General features: G+C 46.3%; 4 protein-coding genes across 4 annotated transcripts in view; 2 read left to right on the plus strand and 2 right to left on the minus strand.

Annotated features, from left to right (window-relative positions):
* The first annotated feature begins 43 nt into the window (after positions 1 to 43).
* Positions 44 to 4,325, plus strand: aqp8a.1 (aquaporin 8a, tandem duplicate 1). The gene is made up of 5 exons (XM_084040427.1): positions 44 to 752; positions 894 to 1,020; positions 1,346 to 1,554; positions 1,993 to 2,127; positions 3,407 to 4,325. The coding sequence occupies exons 1-5, from the start codon at positions 487 to 489 to the stop codon at positions 3,447 to 3,449; spliced, it is 780 nt and encodes a 259-aa protein (XP_083896553.1). The 5' UTR covers positions 44 to 486; the 3' UTR covers positions 3,450 to 4,325.
* A 669-nt stretch (positions 4,326 to 4,994) lies between these two features.
* Positions 4,995 to 8,721, plus strand: LOC311033184 (aquaporin-8-like; the record flags this gene model as incomplete). Its single annotated transcript, XM_084040426.1, has 5 exons — positions 4,995 to 5,254; positions 5,338 to 5,464; positions 6,831 to 7,045; positions 8,289 to 8,423; positions 8,514 to 8,721. The coding sequence occupies 5 exons, from the start codon at positions 4,995 to 4,997 to the stop codon at positions 8,557 to 8,559; spliced, it is 783 nt and encodes a 260-aa protein (XP_083896552.1). The 3' UTR covers positions 8,560 to 8,721.
* Positions 8,722 to 8,840: 119 nt separating this feature from the next.
* On the minus strand, positions 8,841 to 9,966 carry hbae5 (hemoglobin, alpha embryonic 5). Its single transcript, XM_084040428.1, has 3 exons — positions 9,808 to 9,966; positions 9,179 to 9,386; positions 8,841 to 9,058 (listed from the first exon to the last, which is right to left on the minus strand). The coding sequence occupies exons 1-3, from the start codon at positions 9,900 to 9,902 to the stop codon at positions 8,930 to 8,932; spliced, it is 432 nt and encodes a 143-aa protein (XP_083896554.1). The 5' UTR covers positions 9,903 to 9,966; the 3' UTR covers positions 8,841 to 8,929.
* Positions 9,967 to 13,995: 4,029 nt separating this feature from the next.
* Positions 13,996 to 15,005, minus strand: part of hbae4 (hemoglobin alpha embryonic-4) — a 3,503-nt gene continuing 2,493 nt past the window's right edge. The window contains exons 2-3 of the mRNA XM_084039756.1: positions 14,788 to 14,992; positions 13,996 to 14,256 (exon numbers count right to left, since the gene is read on the minus strand). Coding sequence (XP_083895882.1) covers positions 14,128 to 14,256; positions 14,788 to 14,992 — 334 coding nt within the window. The 3' untranslated portion in view covers positions 13,996 to 14,127. The remainder of the gene's footprint in view (positions 14,257 to 14,787; positions 14,993 to 15,005) is intronic.

Genomic DNA, 15,005 nt, shown 5'->3' on the forward strand with positions numbered 1-15,005 from the left:
ACATCACAAATTATTATTCAGTTATCTATATGACTCTCATTCAATGCGTATACTTTTACTTTTGGTACTTTTAAGTATATTTTTAAGCTAATACTTTTTCTAAAGTAAAATATATTTTTTCTACCACCAACTTAAAAGTGACAATATATCATTGTATGTTTTTATTGCAGGTTTAACATGAGAAACAAAGTTTCTAAAGGGCTTGTGCTGATGGATATGTAACTGACGTGCTATCACCGATGTGCTGACAGCCCTCATACTTATCTCTCAACAACACAATAATAATCATTTTATGAGCTCCTGATTTCCAGCTGTCTTGGGAATATGAACAATTGGCGGAAGGTGGGGCATCAGAGAAAACATGGGGACGTGCGTACGTCCTTTATGGATCATAATGACTCACATACATCCATATACAGTGTGCATTCAGCAGACCACCCAGTGTGAGCTGCTGGTCCACCAGTGCAACCAGTGCAACCGTCCACTATGGCAGGAGCAGAAACCAAGACGGAGGTGTTCACCATCAGTGAGGCGGGGGAGTCAGCAGCAGAGGGAGCCGGCAGAGACCAGGGTGGGGGCTGCTATGAGCGCAACGTGCAGTCGTGCCTGGCCGAGCTGTTCGGGACCGGCCTCTTCGTGTTCGTGGGCTGTGCCTCTGTGGTTGGGGACTTGGGGGTCGCCGGGGGCACCCAGCCGGCGCTGGCTCATGGACTGGCCCTGGGAGTCCTCATCATGGTGTTTGGACAGATTAGGTAAAAGGATTTAAATGCTTCATATTGTTTTTAAAATATCAGAGAAAACAAAGTCTTATTGGAGTGAATATCCCATTGAAATCAGCTGTTTCTTTCTCTCTGACTTGTGATCACATGAACCTGCATGGTGTCTTCCTGCAGCGGGGGCCACTTTAACCCGGCGGTGTCACTGAGCGTGTACCTGTGTGGGGGGATGGGGCTCCCCCTGCTGCTGCCCTACATCCTGGCTCAGATGTGTGGAGGCATGGTCGGGGCTGCTCTGACCAAGGTGAGAACCATGTTAGAAATATTATGTTATATACTAAAAATATACGTTAACTTACACAGTGAAATGTTTGACTTGCTTTGTCCAAATTATGATAATTTAAACATTATAATATCTTAAATTCTGACTTGTTTTATTTTTCTTATTATTTCATAGTTCGACCTGGTAATTCCTTATTATAAACTCTTAACTTTGAGTTGTCCTCAATGAAAGCGTTTCCTTGGTAACCATGATTCCCTGGCATGCTTTGTTGGGTCGAGTGAAAATAACTGACACTCGGTTATTGATCGTTCACGGATGATAGATAATCAGTGTGCCCTCCTTTCAGGCCATCTACCCCTCTAGTGTGTATGGTGCTTCCCTTGGGGGGGCCTTCTATGTGGACCCCCAGGTTCTGGGTGAAGCCACCATGGCGGAGGTGACCATGAGCCTGTTCCTCACCACGGTGGTCTGCATGGGGGCCGTCAACAGCCGGACCGCCTCCCCGTGGGCTCCGATCTGCATCGGCCTCACGGTGACGGCCAACATCTTGGCAGGGTCAGTCGTCCCCAACGTCCCCATTATTATCCAAATATATTATCATAATACACAACACTTCTATCCGCCTCCAGGGCACAACCTGACAAACCTCTTTTAAAGTCTATTTGTTGTCATATCTATGCAGCTAGCTGTTATCTGCTCTCACCTCGGAAGGTGAGGACACAACACACCTACACGTATTTATTACTATCAGTTATCAGATGGAAGTCAAGGTTTATTATTGGTTTTGGTTATTACCTTGATTGGGAAGTTTAATCTTTCATCAAGTGTGTCTATATATAGTATTCAGACACAATTTTGATACAACCCTCATATTTGAATCTGCAAAATAACAATTAGAGATGTTTCATAGTGCATGACGTCTCTTTGGGGGTCTGTTGCTGCGGTAACGAAGCACCATTCACTCACCGTTGGTTTGTACTGCCTGCGTTTCAGGGGGGCGATCTCTGGAGCCTGTATGAACCCGGCCCGGGCCTTCGGGCCTGCAGTGGCTGCCAACCACTGGGACCATCACTGGGTCTACTGGGTCGGACCCACATGTGGCGCGCTGCTCACCGTCAGCTTCGTCAGGTTTGTATGGTTGAGAACACAGAGGTGGTTTTCAACAGACTTTCTAGATTTGAGGAATAAAACCTAGAGTTGAGGTGTTTGTATGCAGAGGGACGTGCTGGCACGATGGAACAATCAGACTTAAAAGTGGGTTGATGTTTTGTGGGCATCTTGATCAATGTAAGGTGGCAACCTCCGGTTCTGAAAAGTGAAGCCAAATTTGAAGTGCCTTAAACCTGCATTCCCTCTCTGGCCATCAGGGGGCGACTCCCCTCTGGTTGTATAGATCTCTATGGTCTCCAACTGGGCTCCTCCTCCTTGGTTGGAGATGGTCTCCTGCTGGGCTCCTCCACCTTGGTTGGAGATGGTCTCCAGCTGGGCTCCTCCACCTTGGTTATAGATGGTCTCCAGCTGGGCTCCTCCACCTTGGTTGGAGATGGTCTCCTGCTGGGCTCCTCCACCTTGGTTGGAGATGGTCTCCTGCTGGGCTCCTCCACCTTGGTTGGAGATGGTCTCCAGCTGGGCTCCTCCACCTTGGTTATAGATGGTCTCCAGCTGGGCTCCTCCACCTTGGTTATAGATGGTCTCCAGCTGGGCTCCTCCACCTTGGTTGGAGATGGTCTCCTGCTGGGCTCCTCCACCTTGGTTGGAGATGGTCTCCTGCTGGGCTCCTCCACCTTGGTTGGAGATGGTCTCCAGCTGGGCTCCTCCACCTTGGTTGGAGATGGTCTCCAGCTGGGCTCCTCCACCTTGGTTATAGATGGTCTCCTGCTGGGCTCCTCCACCTTGGTTATAGATGGTCTCCAGCTGGGCTCCTCCACCTTGGTTGGAGATGGTCTCCTGCTGGGCTCCTCCACCTTGGTTGGAGATGGTCTCCTGCTGGGCTCCTCCACCTTGGTTGGAGATGGTCTCCTGCTGGGCTCCTCCACCTTGGTTGGAGATGTCTGCAGTCTGACCTCCTACCTACTCACCTGTTTGATATGAAATATGCTTATCAACCATGAGATAAGAGATAATGAAGGTCCCTGGCCACAGACATGGAAAAGAAGGCCAGATATAAAGACACAATAGTGTCTCTTGGTAGCTGGTTTACATCTTTCTCTGGGCATTTTGAGTCTCTGTGGACATATTGTATCTCTTTGTGGTTGTTTTATAGCATAGTATGTTTTATAGTCATTTTGCATTGTTTTGCATGTTTCATGGTATGTTTGCAGTAATTTGGAATCTTTGTATAGTTGATTTTCATCTCGTAATGGTCTATAAGTCTATAACTTCTAATGGACGTGTCACTCTTGTGCAGGCTGCTGTTCGGTGACAAGAAGACCCGTATTCTGTTCAAGTGAGCGTGTCATCAGAGAAGACACAAGGCCGTCCCGACTGACTGGATCTGCTTTTCCATTGGGATGTTCAAACTCAACATTTAGACTCGATTGTGTGCAAACACGTTTGTCCTTCAACCAGACATAACTGTTGGCTCAATAACTTTTGACCTTTTTTTCATTTCAAGATTCAATAAAGTGTTTGATGATATGATAGCTGATCATAACTTGGACTTTACATGCTCGGGTGTCTGCTGGAAGACGTTCAGAGACATTTGATAATAAATTCCAGACATACAATTTCATCAAATGATCACACTTTCTGTTATCTATTAACCGTCTTGTCGTACTCATTGTTTGGATCAAAGTCCTGAATGGAAAACATGCTTTAATAGCTTTATTACTTCAAAGATGGTGCAAGGACAGGGCACTGCTAGATTAGACCCATAAACCCATGGCCTCGGGAGAACTGGAAACAAAGCCGTGACTTGGAAGGAAAGGTGGATTTCAAAACATATGCATCCTAAAATATGTATTAGAGGCTGTAATAATAATGGAGATGGATCAACACTGTGCTTAGAGTGCAGGGCTGCATGTAACATTGTCATGTCATTGAATGACCCAATAGCTGCAGCGATGGAAGAAGTTATCAAATAATAAAGCTACCAACCACTTATGAAGGCTCAGTAATATATGCATATGAATAAAAAGTTAAACCCAGACAGAAACAAGTCTTCATACCTGTACAACTTATAAAAATACCACATTTAATGTCCTGCATTCAAAATGTTACCTAAGTAGAAATACACACGTGTTATCATCGTGATATACTGTACTATATGACATTATTAACATACTGATGCAGCAGTGTTGAATTAACGGATTCCAACGTGGTGGAAGAAGAGCGGCTGGGCTCGTCAGATGATCAATGGCGTCTGGGAGGATAAAGGAATAAAAAACAAAATTCTTTTGGACTTTTGGTGAAATGTTGTTTGTTCAGAGGGGGAATGTCTCGTTAGCTTACGATCCATAAATAAATCGGAGGTGTGATTTTGAATGTACACTCTCCATCTGCAAAGTAACTAATACATGTAATGACATAAAAGTACAACATTTCTTCTGTATAGTAGGGGCTAAGTATAAAGTATGACATTTGGGAGTATGTCTCAAAATTAAAGTCCCAGTCGGCAAGTCCAGCGGATCGAGGGCCCTCTGTCAGACTTTGAATGTTTCCAACTCTCACGCTCCTCCCCCACGACCACCGAGCTCCTCCCCCTCGACTCCGTGCCCTTTGAAATCCCTTAGATCACGCCACCTTTGAAAGGAAGCCATCACCTCTTTTCCAAAAGGTCACTGTGAGGACTCGTTGGGGACTGGATCACCTCACTGACTCCACCTGAGGAGGACTCCGAGGACTTGTCTGGGCGGGGACTGCATTGATACCATGGCTCTTCGAATCGCGGTCACCTTTGATGTTTTATGACCGTGTTAAGGTTGGAGTATAAATGCTCAGGGCAGGTGTAGTCACTGGGAGATAGTCGCTGGGAGAAGGAGACTCACAGAGCAGCAATGGGAGTGGAGAAAATGGAGATGGAAGACACGGGCTCTACTCTGATGGAGAAGGGTCAGAAGCCCCCCGCTCCCAGACCTCCCAACAAATACGAGACTCTGTTCCAGCCCTGCCTGGCTGAACTGGTGGGGACCATGTTCTTCGTCTTCATTGGCTGCGTGTCCGTCATCGAGAACGTGCCGGCGGCCGGACGCCTGCAGCCGGCCCTGGTGCACGGCCTGGCCGTGGCGGTGATGGTGGCGGTCATGGATAACATCAGGTAAACAGGAGGGAAGTCCGCTGCATGTTTGGTACGACCCGGTATGTTCAGTGGGATTGGTCAAATCTGCTCCTCTTCCTCAGCGGCTCTCATTTCAACCCCCCCTTCACCATCGCCATCTACCTGTGTGGGGGCATGAAGCTGATGATGGTGGGCCCCTACCTGCTGAGTCAGCTGATCGGAGGAGTGCTGGGAGCCGGCATGGCCAAGGTCAGGCAACGTTGCTTCCTAGATAATGACCTTACGTTGCTTCCTAGATAATGACCTTACGTTGCTTCCTAGATAATAACCCTACGTTGCTTCCTAGATAATGACCTTACGTTGCTTCCTAGATAATAACCCTACGTTGCTTCCTAGATAATGTCCTTACGTTGCTTCCTAGATAATAACCCTACGTTGCTTCCTAGATAATAACCCTTACGTTGCTTCCTAGATAATAACCCTTACGTTGCTTCCTAGATAATAACCCTACGTTGCTTCCTAGATAATGACCTTATGTTGCTTCCTAGATAATCACCCTCACGTTGCTTCCTAGATAATAACCCTTACGTTGCTTCCTAGATAATGACCTTACGTTGCTTTCTAGATAATAACCTCACATTGCTTCCTAGATAATGACCTTACGTTGCTTCCTAGATAATAACCTCACGTTGCTTCCTAGATAATGACCCCGGTGTAGTTGCTTCCTAGATAATGACCTTACGTTGCTTCCTAGATAATAACGTTACGTTGCTTCCTAGATAATAACCCTACGTTGCTTCCTAGATAATAACCCTTACGTTGCTTCCTAGATAATAACCCTACGTTGCTTCCTAGATAATGACCTTACGTTGCTTCCTAGATAATGACCCTCACGTTGCTTCCTAGATAATGACCCTCACGTTGCTTCCTAATGACCCTCACTTTGCTTCCTAGATAATAAACTTACGTTGCTTCCTAGATAATGACCCTCACGTTGCTTCCTAATGACCCTCACGTTGCTTCCTAGATAATAAACTTACGTTGCTTCCTAGATAATGACCCTCACGTTGCTTCTTAGATAATGACCCCGGTCTACGTTGCTTCCTAGATAATCACCCTCACGTTGCTTCCTAGATAATAACCCCGGTCTACGTTGCTTCCTAGATAATGACCCTCACGTTGCTTCCTAGATAATGACCCCGGTCTATGTTGCTTCCTAGATAATCACCCTCACGTTGCTTCCTAGATAATGACCCCGGTCTACGTTGCTTCCTAGATAATGACCCTCACGTTGCTTCCTAGATAATAACCCCGGTCTACGTTGCTTCCTGGATAATGACCCTCACGTTGCTTCCTAGATAATGACCCCGGTCTATGTTGCTTCCTAGATAATCACCCTCACGTTGCTTCCTAGATAATGACCCCGGTCTACGTTGCTTCCTAGATAATGACCCTCACGTTGCTTCCTAGATAATGACCTTACATTGCTTCCTAGATAATGACCCCGGTCTACGTTGCTTCCTAGATAATGACCCCGGTCTACGTTGCTTCCTAGATAATGACCCCGGTCTACGTTGCTTCCTAGATAATGACCCCGGTCTACGTTGCTTCCTAGATAATGACCCCAGCGGACCGATACTTCAACGCCACGGGAGCAGCGTTTGACCTCCTGAAGTCAGACGAGCAGTTGCCCGGGGCCGTGTTCGGGGAGGTTGCCATGACCTGCCTGGTCACCATGGTGGTGCTGCTGGTGGCGGTGAACGGCAGGACGAAGACGCCGCTGGCTCCGTTCCTGGTGGGCTGCACGGTCATCATCAACGTGCTGGCGGGGTGAGATACAGCAGGACGGGCTCCCGTTTAAATGCAGACAACAGCCGATGCACATTAACGGTGTAAATGCTAAATGGCCTCATTTATATAGTGCTTTTCTCCGAAGCCCTTTACATTAATGACTGACATTCACCCATTCATTCACACATTCACACACCGACGGCGGAGTCAACCACGCAGGGCGACAGCCAGCTCGTCAGGAGCAATCAGGGTGAGGTGTTGCTCAGGGACACCAGGCACTCAGCTAGGAGGAGCCGGGGAAAGGCATTTATTCATCGAATTCAATTTCATTTGACACAAATGTTTTTCTAAATTCCTTTCACTATTCACAATCATATTTCATGTTAAACTATTATTACTGAAATTAACTGTTTTTTTCTCCAAATGTATTATTTGAAAATCGTTATTCAAGTAATTATTTAAAAGTGGATTAACTGATACTCAGGAAACATCTTGCAGCTTTAAGATGCAAGTAAGGATATTTCAAACCACACACACACACACACACACACACACACACACACACACACACACACACACACACACACACACACACACACACATTCTTATTAATTATACATGACATAGCTTCGGGCTGTACGGTGGTGTAGTGGGTTGCACTGTCGCCTCACAGCAAGAGGGTCCTGGGTTTGATTCCTGGGTCGGCCCCGGGTTCCTTCTGTGTGGAGTTTGCATGTTCTCCCCGTGTAAGCGTGGCTTCTCTCCGGGTTCTCTGGGTTCTCCGGCTTCCTCCCACAGTCCAAAGACATGCAGGATGGGGATAGGTTCATTGGTGACTCTAAATGTCCCGTAGGTGTGAATGTGAGTGTGAATGGTTGTCTGTCTCTACATGTCGCCCTGTGATAGACTGGTTACCTGTCTGTCTCTACATGTTGGCCCTGTGATAGACTGGTTACCTGTCTGTCTCTACATGTCGGCCCTGTGATAGACTGGTTACCTGTCTGTCTCTACATGTTGGCCCTGTGATAGACTGGTTACCTGTCTGTCTCTACATGTCAGCCCTGTGATAGACTGGTTACCTGTCCAGGTGAACCCTGCCTTCACCCAATGACAGCTGGGATTGGCTCCAGCCCCCCCGTGACCCTAAATACAGGATAAGCGGTAGACGATGGATGGATGACCTTATCTTTATCTCACGTTCTGCTAAGAGGGTCTCGATAGAAATAGTTTGAATTGAAGAAACGAAAAGATGAAACTGTATGAATAGTGTTTCCTGTTTTAGGGGCGACGTGTCGGGGACGTGTCTGAATCCGGCTCGGGCCTTCGGTCCGGCTGTGATGACCAACTACTGGGCGTACCACTGGGTTTACTGGGTGGGACCCATCGGGGGAGGGCTGGTGGCCGCCGCCTTGCTCAGGTTCGTGAAGCAGAGCGAAAGAATAAACAAATATATATTTAATGTCATGAGCGAATAAACATTTAATCTCACACTGCTTTTGTCTTGCAGGCTTATTCTGGGCGATGATAAAGTCCGAGTCGTTATGAAATCATAACAGCCTCTATTGTGTGTTTATTGGCTGCAGGCGACAATAAACCCGTAAACTGTCTCACCATATAAAGGATTATTATCTGTCCCCGGAGAAACTCTCAGTTTGTATTGTTCTGTCAATGTGTGATCGGTGTGTGGATTTTCAAGAATTAAATAAAGAACAAAAAACATGTCGTTGATCTCTTCATTTGCTCCCATGTTCATAAAATAATAACATTAAATTCCCAGACATGCTTGATGTTTCTTGTGGAAACCCCCATTCCAGTAGACAAAGAAGACACAGTATGAGTTTTGTGTATGCAGTTTATTCTATAATTTTGCACCATGAATGACACGATGGCCTGCTGTCAGACCGCATCCACGCAGCCGGCAGCTCAGCGGTATCTCTCGGAGAGAGCCAGGGCCATGTTGGCGAAGAACTTGTCCACGGACACATGAACCTCCGGGCCGAACTCCTTGGGGAACATGATGGAGATGACCACAAGCAGGCAGTGGGACAGGAGCTGTGGAGGAAACGGACAGGATTAAACCAGCTTCATGGACAGGAGGAGTTTTCTGCCTAGAAGTACAGGCCGTTCTTAGCCTGACACCATGACGCATGACCTTGAGAAGCCCCCTCTCACCTTGAAGTTGGCCGGGTCCACCCTCAGCTGGAAGGCGTGCTGCTCACTGAGCTCCAGCAGGCCGGCGGTCAGGTTGTCCATCTTGGTCACAGCCAGAGCGACTCCGCCCATGATGTTCTTCCCGTGGTTCTTCACGGAAGACGAGCTGGGAGACAGATCTGTCCAGTGGGTAAAGTAGGTCTTCGTCTGCGGGTAGACGGTGAGCATCCTGGGGAGCAGGAGGAGGAGAGGGAGGAGGAGAGGGAGGGGAGGGAGGAGGAGGAGAGGGAGGAGGTTAAGTGCCATGTTGAACAACTCGAACAAACACACTTTGAACGGATCTCTATTCCTCTCTCTGGATTTTCATCCATCAAATGTGAACGAGCCCTGAGTTCCAGTGGCGCAACCGGTCAGCGCGCGGTACTTATACGACAGTATCAGCCGAGTAATGCCGAGGTTGTGAGTTCGAGCCTCACCTGGAACATGTCTTTAACTGACACCAAGAAACCATTTTTGATTGGCTTGCAAACCACCATTGCGTGGTGTGTGGAAGTTTTCATCTAACAGTTGAAGCAAACTGACCAACAGTGTACATAAATCAGGCAGGTGACGCGGTTGAAGCGTCACGTTTGCGTAAAGCTGCCACTTACCTCGCCAGAGCTTCAGCCCCGATAATATCCGAGGACTTGGAGATCTTGGCCCACAGAGCCCTCACGGTGGCCTTGTCCTTGTCGGTTAGACTCATGTTGATTCTCTTGTTGACTCTACCTGACTCCTGTGGCTTCGCACGTCTACTTAAATGCAGTTGGCTCGGGAGTCACACCCACGGCCACTGACGCCAAGCCGCGTCCCCCGGCGGTATCGGACCCTTCCTTCCAGCCTGATAGCGCTGCCGGTGGACCGATGCCAGCCTGGAGGGGGTATCAGCGGGTTGCATCGTGGGGCGTCACTCTGGCACCAACATCACGTTGATACTTGTTATTAAGGTGTGAACCTGCAGCGATGGGCTGGCTGGCTGCTTTTAATGGGGGATTTACAGTTAATTAGAATGAGAGGATCCCACTTCACTGAAGGATCCACTCTTGTTCCAGTCCAGACACGGAGAGATGGTCTGCAGTAGTCTGGGTTAGGGTCTACACCTGTACAATCAGACACAGTTAAGCCATAAGTGGACAGTGGGCATTTCAAAGAAACCAGCTGCCACACTGGTTTCATGTCCAGCTATGACGTATCATTTACTTTGCTGAATACATGAACATGCTGCTTCTACTTATTCCCTACAACATTCACACTTTCCTAGACTTTGTTTTATCGCGCTGCAGCTGTGGAAGCTCTATAAGACTCATTATTTATTATTTACTAATAATCAGTCATTTCAATTCTATTTTTTAATTCGTCAATTTGGTCTCCAACCATATTTTTCCTATCAAGGGTGGGCATGGCTCCTAACGTCTCTTCTCTTAATCAAAAGCTGCGTGGTGTTTGGCACCTGGTGCCCGGGCAGATAACAGCAGCGTGCGTTCAGAGATAGCACGCTGGCATGGCACCAGACGCGTTCAGGGACATTTCAAATCAGCTTATTTTCTTATTCTAGTGCTGAGGAATTGCAAATTATTTTAAATGTTTGCACACGCTTTGAGTGTTCCAAGAGCTGAAAAGAAGGCAGATCATATTAAGCTATTAAATAAATAAATACATTATAATTAAATAAATAAATATAAATACAAATAAATATAATAAATATAAATATGTATTTATTTATTTATTAATGAATAAATATAAATATAAATATAAATAAATAAAATGACCTAAATGTAAATGTAAATAAAACGAAAAGAGATATTTTCACAAAGCTGAACGTCTTAAATAAACTACAATATAAAAGGAGTTTAATGTGCATTTTTTCCTGATTGAAAATTGGAAGAAGATTAATTTAGAAGCAGGAAAATAAATAACTTGGTTATCTTTCCTTCCAATAACGGCCGAATGAACCGCCGAGTCGAGCCTGAACACGTCGCTCATATATCTGCTCATATCTGTATCTGCTCATATCTAGCTGTTTTACATTGAGCCTAAACACATACTCGTATGGGCTTGTTGTGTAGGAAACCTCCAGGTAGGAAATGCGACATCTCTTAAGGAACCAAACCTTCCAGAAACGTCCGGAGGAGTCCACTTCTCTGGAACTCCTCATCTCCAACCTCTCAGCCCTCTCCGGGGACACGGGGGCTTCCAGACGCTTAAAGGACGCGGTATTCATAAGCAGAAGTCAGAAAACCATTCCCTTTATTACTATTATTACTATTATTATTCCCCTAATTATTTCTGTTAATGAAATAGAGCAGCCATGGTGAGTGTGGGACCATCACCAGCATCTTCTCCTCCCTGGACTATGACGACATCGGCCCAAAGGCTCTGGGCAGGTAGGCTCTGATTCAGACGTCAGGGAAACCTTCTGGATATGAGACCAGGTGGTGGTTTACCCCTGGTCCAAGTCAACTTCAAGTCCTTCGGGGACCTCAAAGATGCTGCGGCAATGGGAAAGCACTAAACCCGGACCCTTCCGGACCTGGACACTGGGTAGCAGATCTCATGTGTCACTTTTCTCCTCATGACAAATCAATAAAGTCACACTGAAACAAAACCATGACACCTATCAAGATCAGTTTACACTCGATATATGACCAATTCAATTCAATAAGTTTCATTTAATTATTTCATAAATGGATTGGCCAAATAAGCAGGATTGACAGATACATATTAATATATTGATCTGGGTTTTTCATAGTTTACTTTCCTGTTTTATTTTGTAGTTTTGTCTCCTGTGTGTTTCCTGTCGTGTACTTCCTGGTCCTTGTCTAGACTCCCCCACCCTCTGGTGTTGATTACCTGCCTGCCCTGATGTGTCTCACCTGTTCTCCATCAGCTCCCTGTCTCCTTGTGTGTGTGTAGTACTGGTGTGCTGGACCACCCTGGTGTGCTGGACTACCCTGGTTTGCTGGACTACCCTGGTTTGCTGGACTCCTCTGGTGTGCTGGACTACCCTGGTCTGCTGGACTACCCTGGTCTGCTGGACCACCCTGGTGTGCTGGACTACCCTGGTTTGCTGGACTCCTCTGGTTTGCTGGATTACCCTGGTTTGCTGGACTCCTCTGGTTTGCTGGACTACCCTGGTTTGCTGGACTCCTCTGGTGTGCTGGACCACCCTGGTCTGCTGGACCACCCTGGTGTGCTGGACTACCCTGGTTTGCTGGACCCCCCTGGTTTGCTGGACTCCTCTGGTGTGCTGGACTACCCTGGTCCCTCTTGGATGTACCCGAGTCTCCAGGTCCTTTTGTGGGTTTTGTTCGCAGTAAGTGTTTTTTACCCTCATGTTCTCCCTCAGTTGTTATTTTGTTTTATTAGTTAAAAATACATATTTTTGCCTTCACGTTTGGTCTCAGGCTGCTTTTGGGTCCAACCTTTTTTACTACACTAAAAACGTGACATGTGGTTCGTCAGCTCCAGTCTTAAGTATCTGACCGGTGCAGACGTTTCATTACAGCCAACAACGGAGGATCAACAGGCAGAGAAGAAGAGCGTTCAACTTCCAGTCTGGAGAAGAAGAAACAACAAACTAATGGAAGTGAAGAAGGAAAGTCTTCAAGAAGCAAAGACGAGGGAACCACGGACCTCCTTTCAGCGTGGAGCATTTGAAGGCATCACGCAGGTGAGGCTCACCTGCAGTTCCTGGTGGTGCAGAGAGGCCGCTAGAAGCAACGCATCTCAAATCTAACGGACTGACACCTTAATATTCGAGTCACATAAAACAACTATTCAGAACATGTTTAGGCAACTGTTTCACCATCACAACTCTCTGGTTATCGGCTGAATGAATCCCCGTGATAGTGGTTCAGTCTTTTCGGTGTCATCAAAGTTGACGAGGGTTTTTTTCTGTGCACGTTCTCAGGCTGCAGGTGGAACCAGAGCTGTGGGATGTCAGGCAGCCGGAAGGGAAATTAGATGCTGTCATTTCAACCGAGTGCCACTAGACCCCGACCAGCACAGAAGCCACGACTGCCAGCACCGGCCTTCTTAAGCTTCAGTTCACATATTCGTAGCAAGTTTAATAACCTTTATTGTCAGAAATGACAGGATGTCACTTTGACGTATTTCACTCATTCCAATAAATGGGTCCTAGTGTCAAATGGAACAGAACTTATTTTGTCCCTTTCTTGTGTGACAGCATGAAAAAGAAATGTGTATTTGAAAGTCTAATACTGTCATAGAAACTAAATAATATAGGCAGAAAAAAATCAAATTACTGATTTTGTAAATAATTTGCAATATTTCTTTGGATTATTTGGATAAATGTCAACTGAAAATGGTCATACATTCTTAGTGGAGCAACTAAATCAGTTACTGAAGTTGTGGGCATCACATGCAGCTGTTTATTTCAGCACCAGGGACAGCTCCACATTTACAGGCCACCTTTAAAGTCGCAGCTCTGAAATCACATTTTCTTTAGTGAAACAATTTGGAACATGACCGATTCTTTTTGTCTGATGAGATATGGTGCCACACATCATCAAGATGCCTGGGTCTGGGAGTCCAGACCATCTGACCTGGACCGGCCAAGTGTTTTCTTTAGCCCCACAAGCACATTAATCGTTTTTAAAGGTGAGTGCATAGATTAATATTGTGCTTGAGGTTGCATCCGTTTCCTTTCCGGCTACATTGACTTGAAGCGAGAGATTTCAAAGGTAATCTACTGAATTGCACACTTTATTTAGCAGTTGTACATTTCTAATAAATGGGATTGATGTAAACCACCTTCATATAGTAATACAACACAGGAGAGGTGTTGATTGCACGTTTTATTATAAGAAAACATTTCATTAAAGCAACAACAGATAAAGATAAATATATTTCATACAACTGTCATAGAGCATCTCAAATAGTTCCTCTGTACTTGAGCACATGGCCGGGTCTCATCTGTATTTCTCGGCGAGCACGGCTGCAAACGCTGACAGGTACTTGTCCATGGCGGCGTGTGCGGTCGGCGTGAAGGCGTCGCCCATGTGAACGGCCAGACTGACGAGCACACAGTGTGAGAAGAGCTGCAGGCAACGGGAAGGCTCGTTAGTGACATCTTCCTCAGTTCAATGAACAAACATCAAGTCAGAAGAATCCAACGTAGTTTACACGGACGTCAATGAGAGTGCATCTAGGTCGCTCTCCATGCTCCACACATGCAGCGAGGGACACCAGGTGTGAAATAATAACACCAGACAGATGAAAATATATTTCTGTCACTCTTACTGTTTTACAACCAGGGAGTAAAGAGACTAAATAATAAGGTATGTAGGCTGATGTGAGCGTTTCTCAGCTGAATGACTGAAATGTGTTGAGTCTTGGCTTGTCAGCAGAGAAATACCTGAGATTATCATGTCATTCATATAATTATGGAAAAGTTGTGTTTAAGATGGAAACAAGCTTTTATACACACTGTAAATGTGCATGTCTGTTCTGAAAAATGTGTCATTTACTTAAATACTTTCTGTACATTTTCCATGTAAAATACATTTTCAATGCGATGCCGTGGTGCGTTTGCTTGTGTGATCCAGAAGATGATGTTTTGGTGAGGGCACCTTGAAGTTGGTGGGGTCTATCCGGAGCTGGTAGGCGTGCAGCGTCTGGAGAGGAGCCAGGGTGACGGTCAGCTGGCTGATGTTCTGGGCTCCCTCTGCGATGGCCAGGACGATCTTCTTCCCATGAGAGCGCAGGTGAGCCGAACCGGGGCTGATGTCCAGATGGGAGAAGTACGTCTTGGTCCCGGGGTACGAGGCAAACATCCTGGAGGAACAGA

The sequence above is a fragment of the Eutrigla gurnardus genome, assembly GCF_963514095.1.
Source record: "Eutrigla gurnardus genome assembly, chromosome: 22".
NCBI classification, from domain to species: Eukaryota; Metazoa; Chordata; class Actinopteri; order Perciformes; family Triglidae; genus Eutrigla; species Eutrigla gurnardus.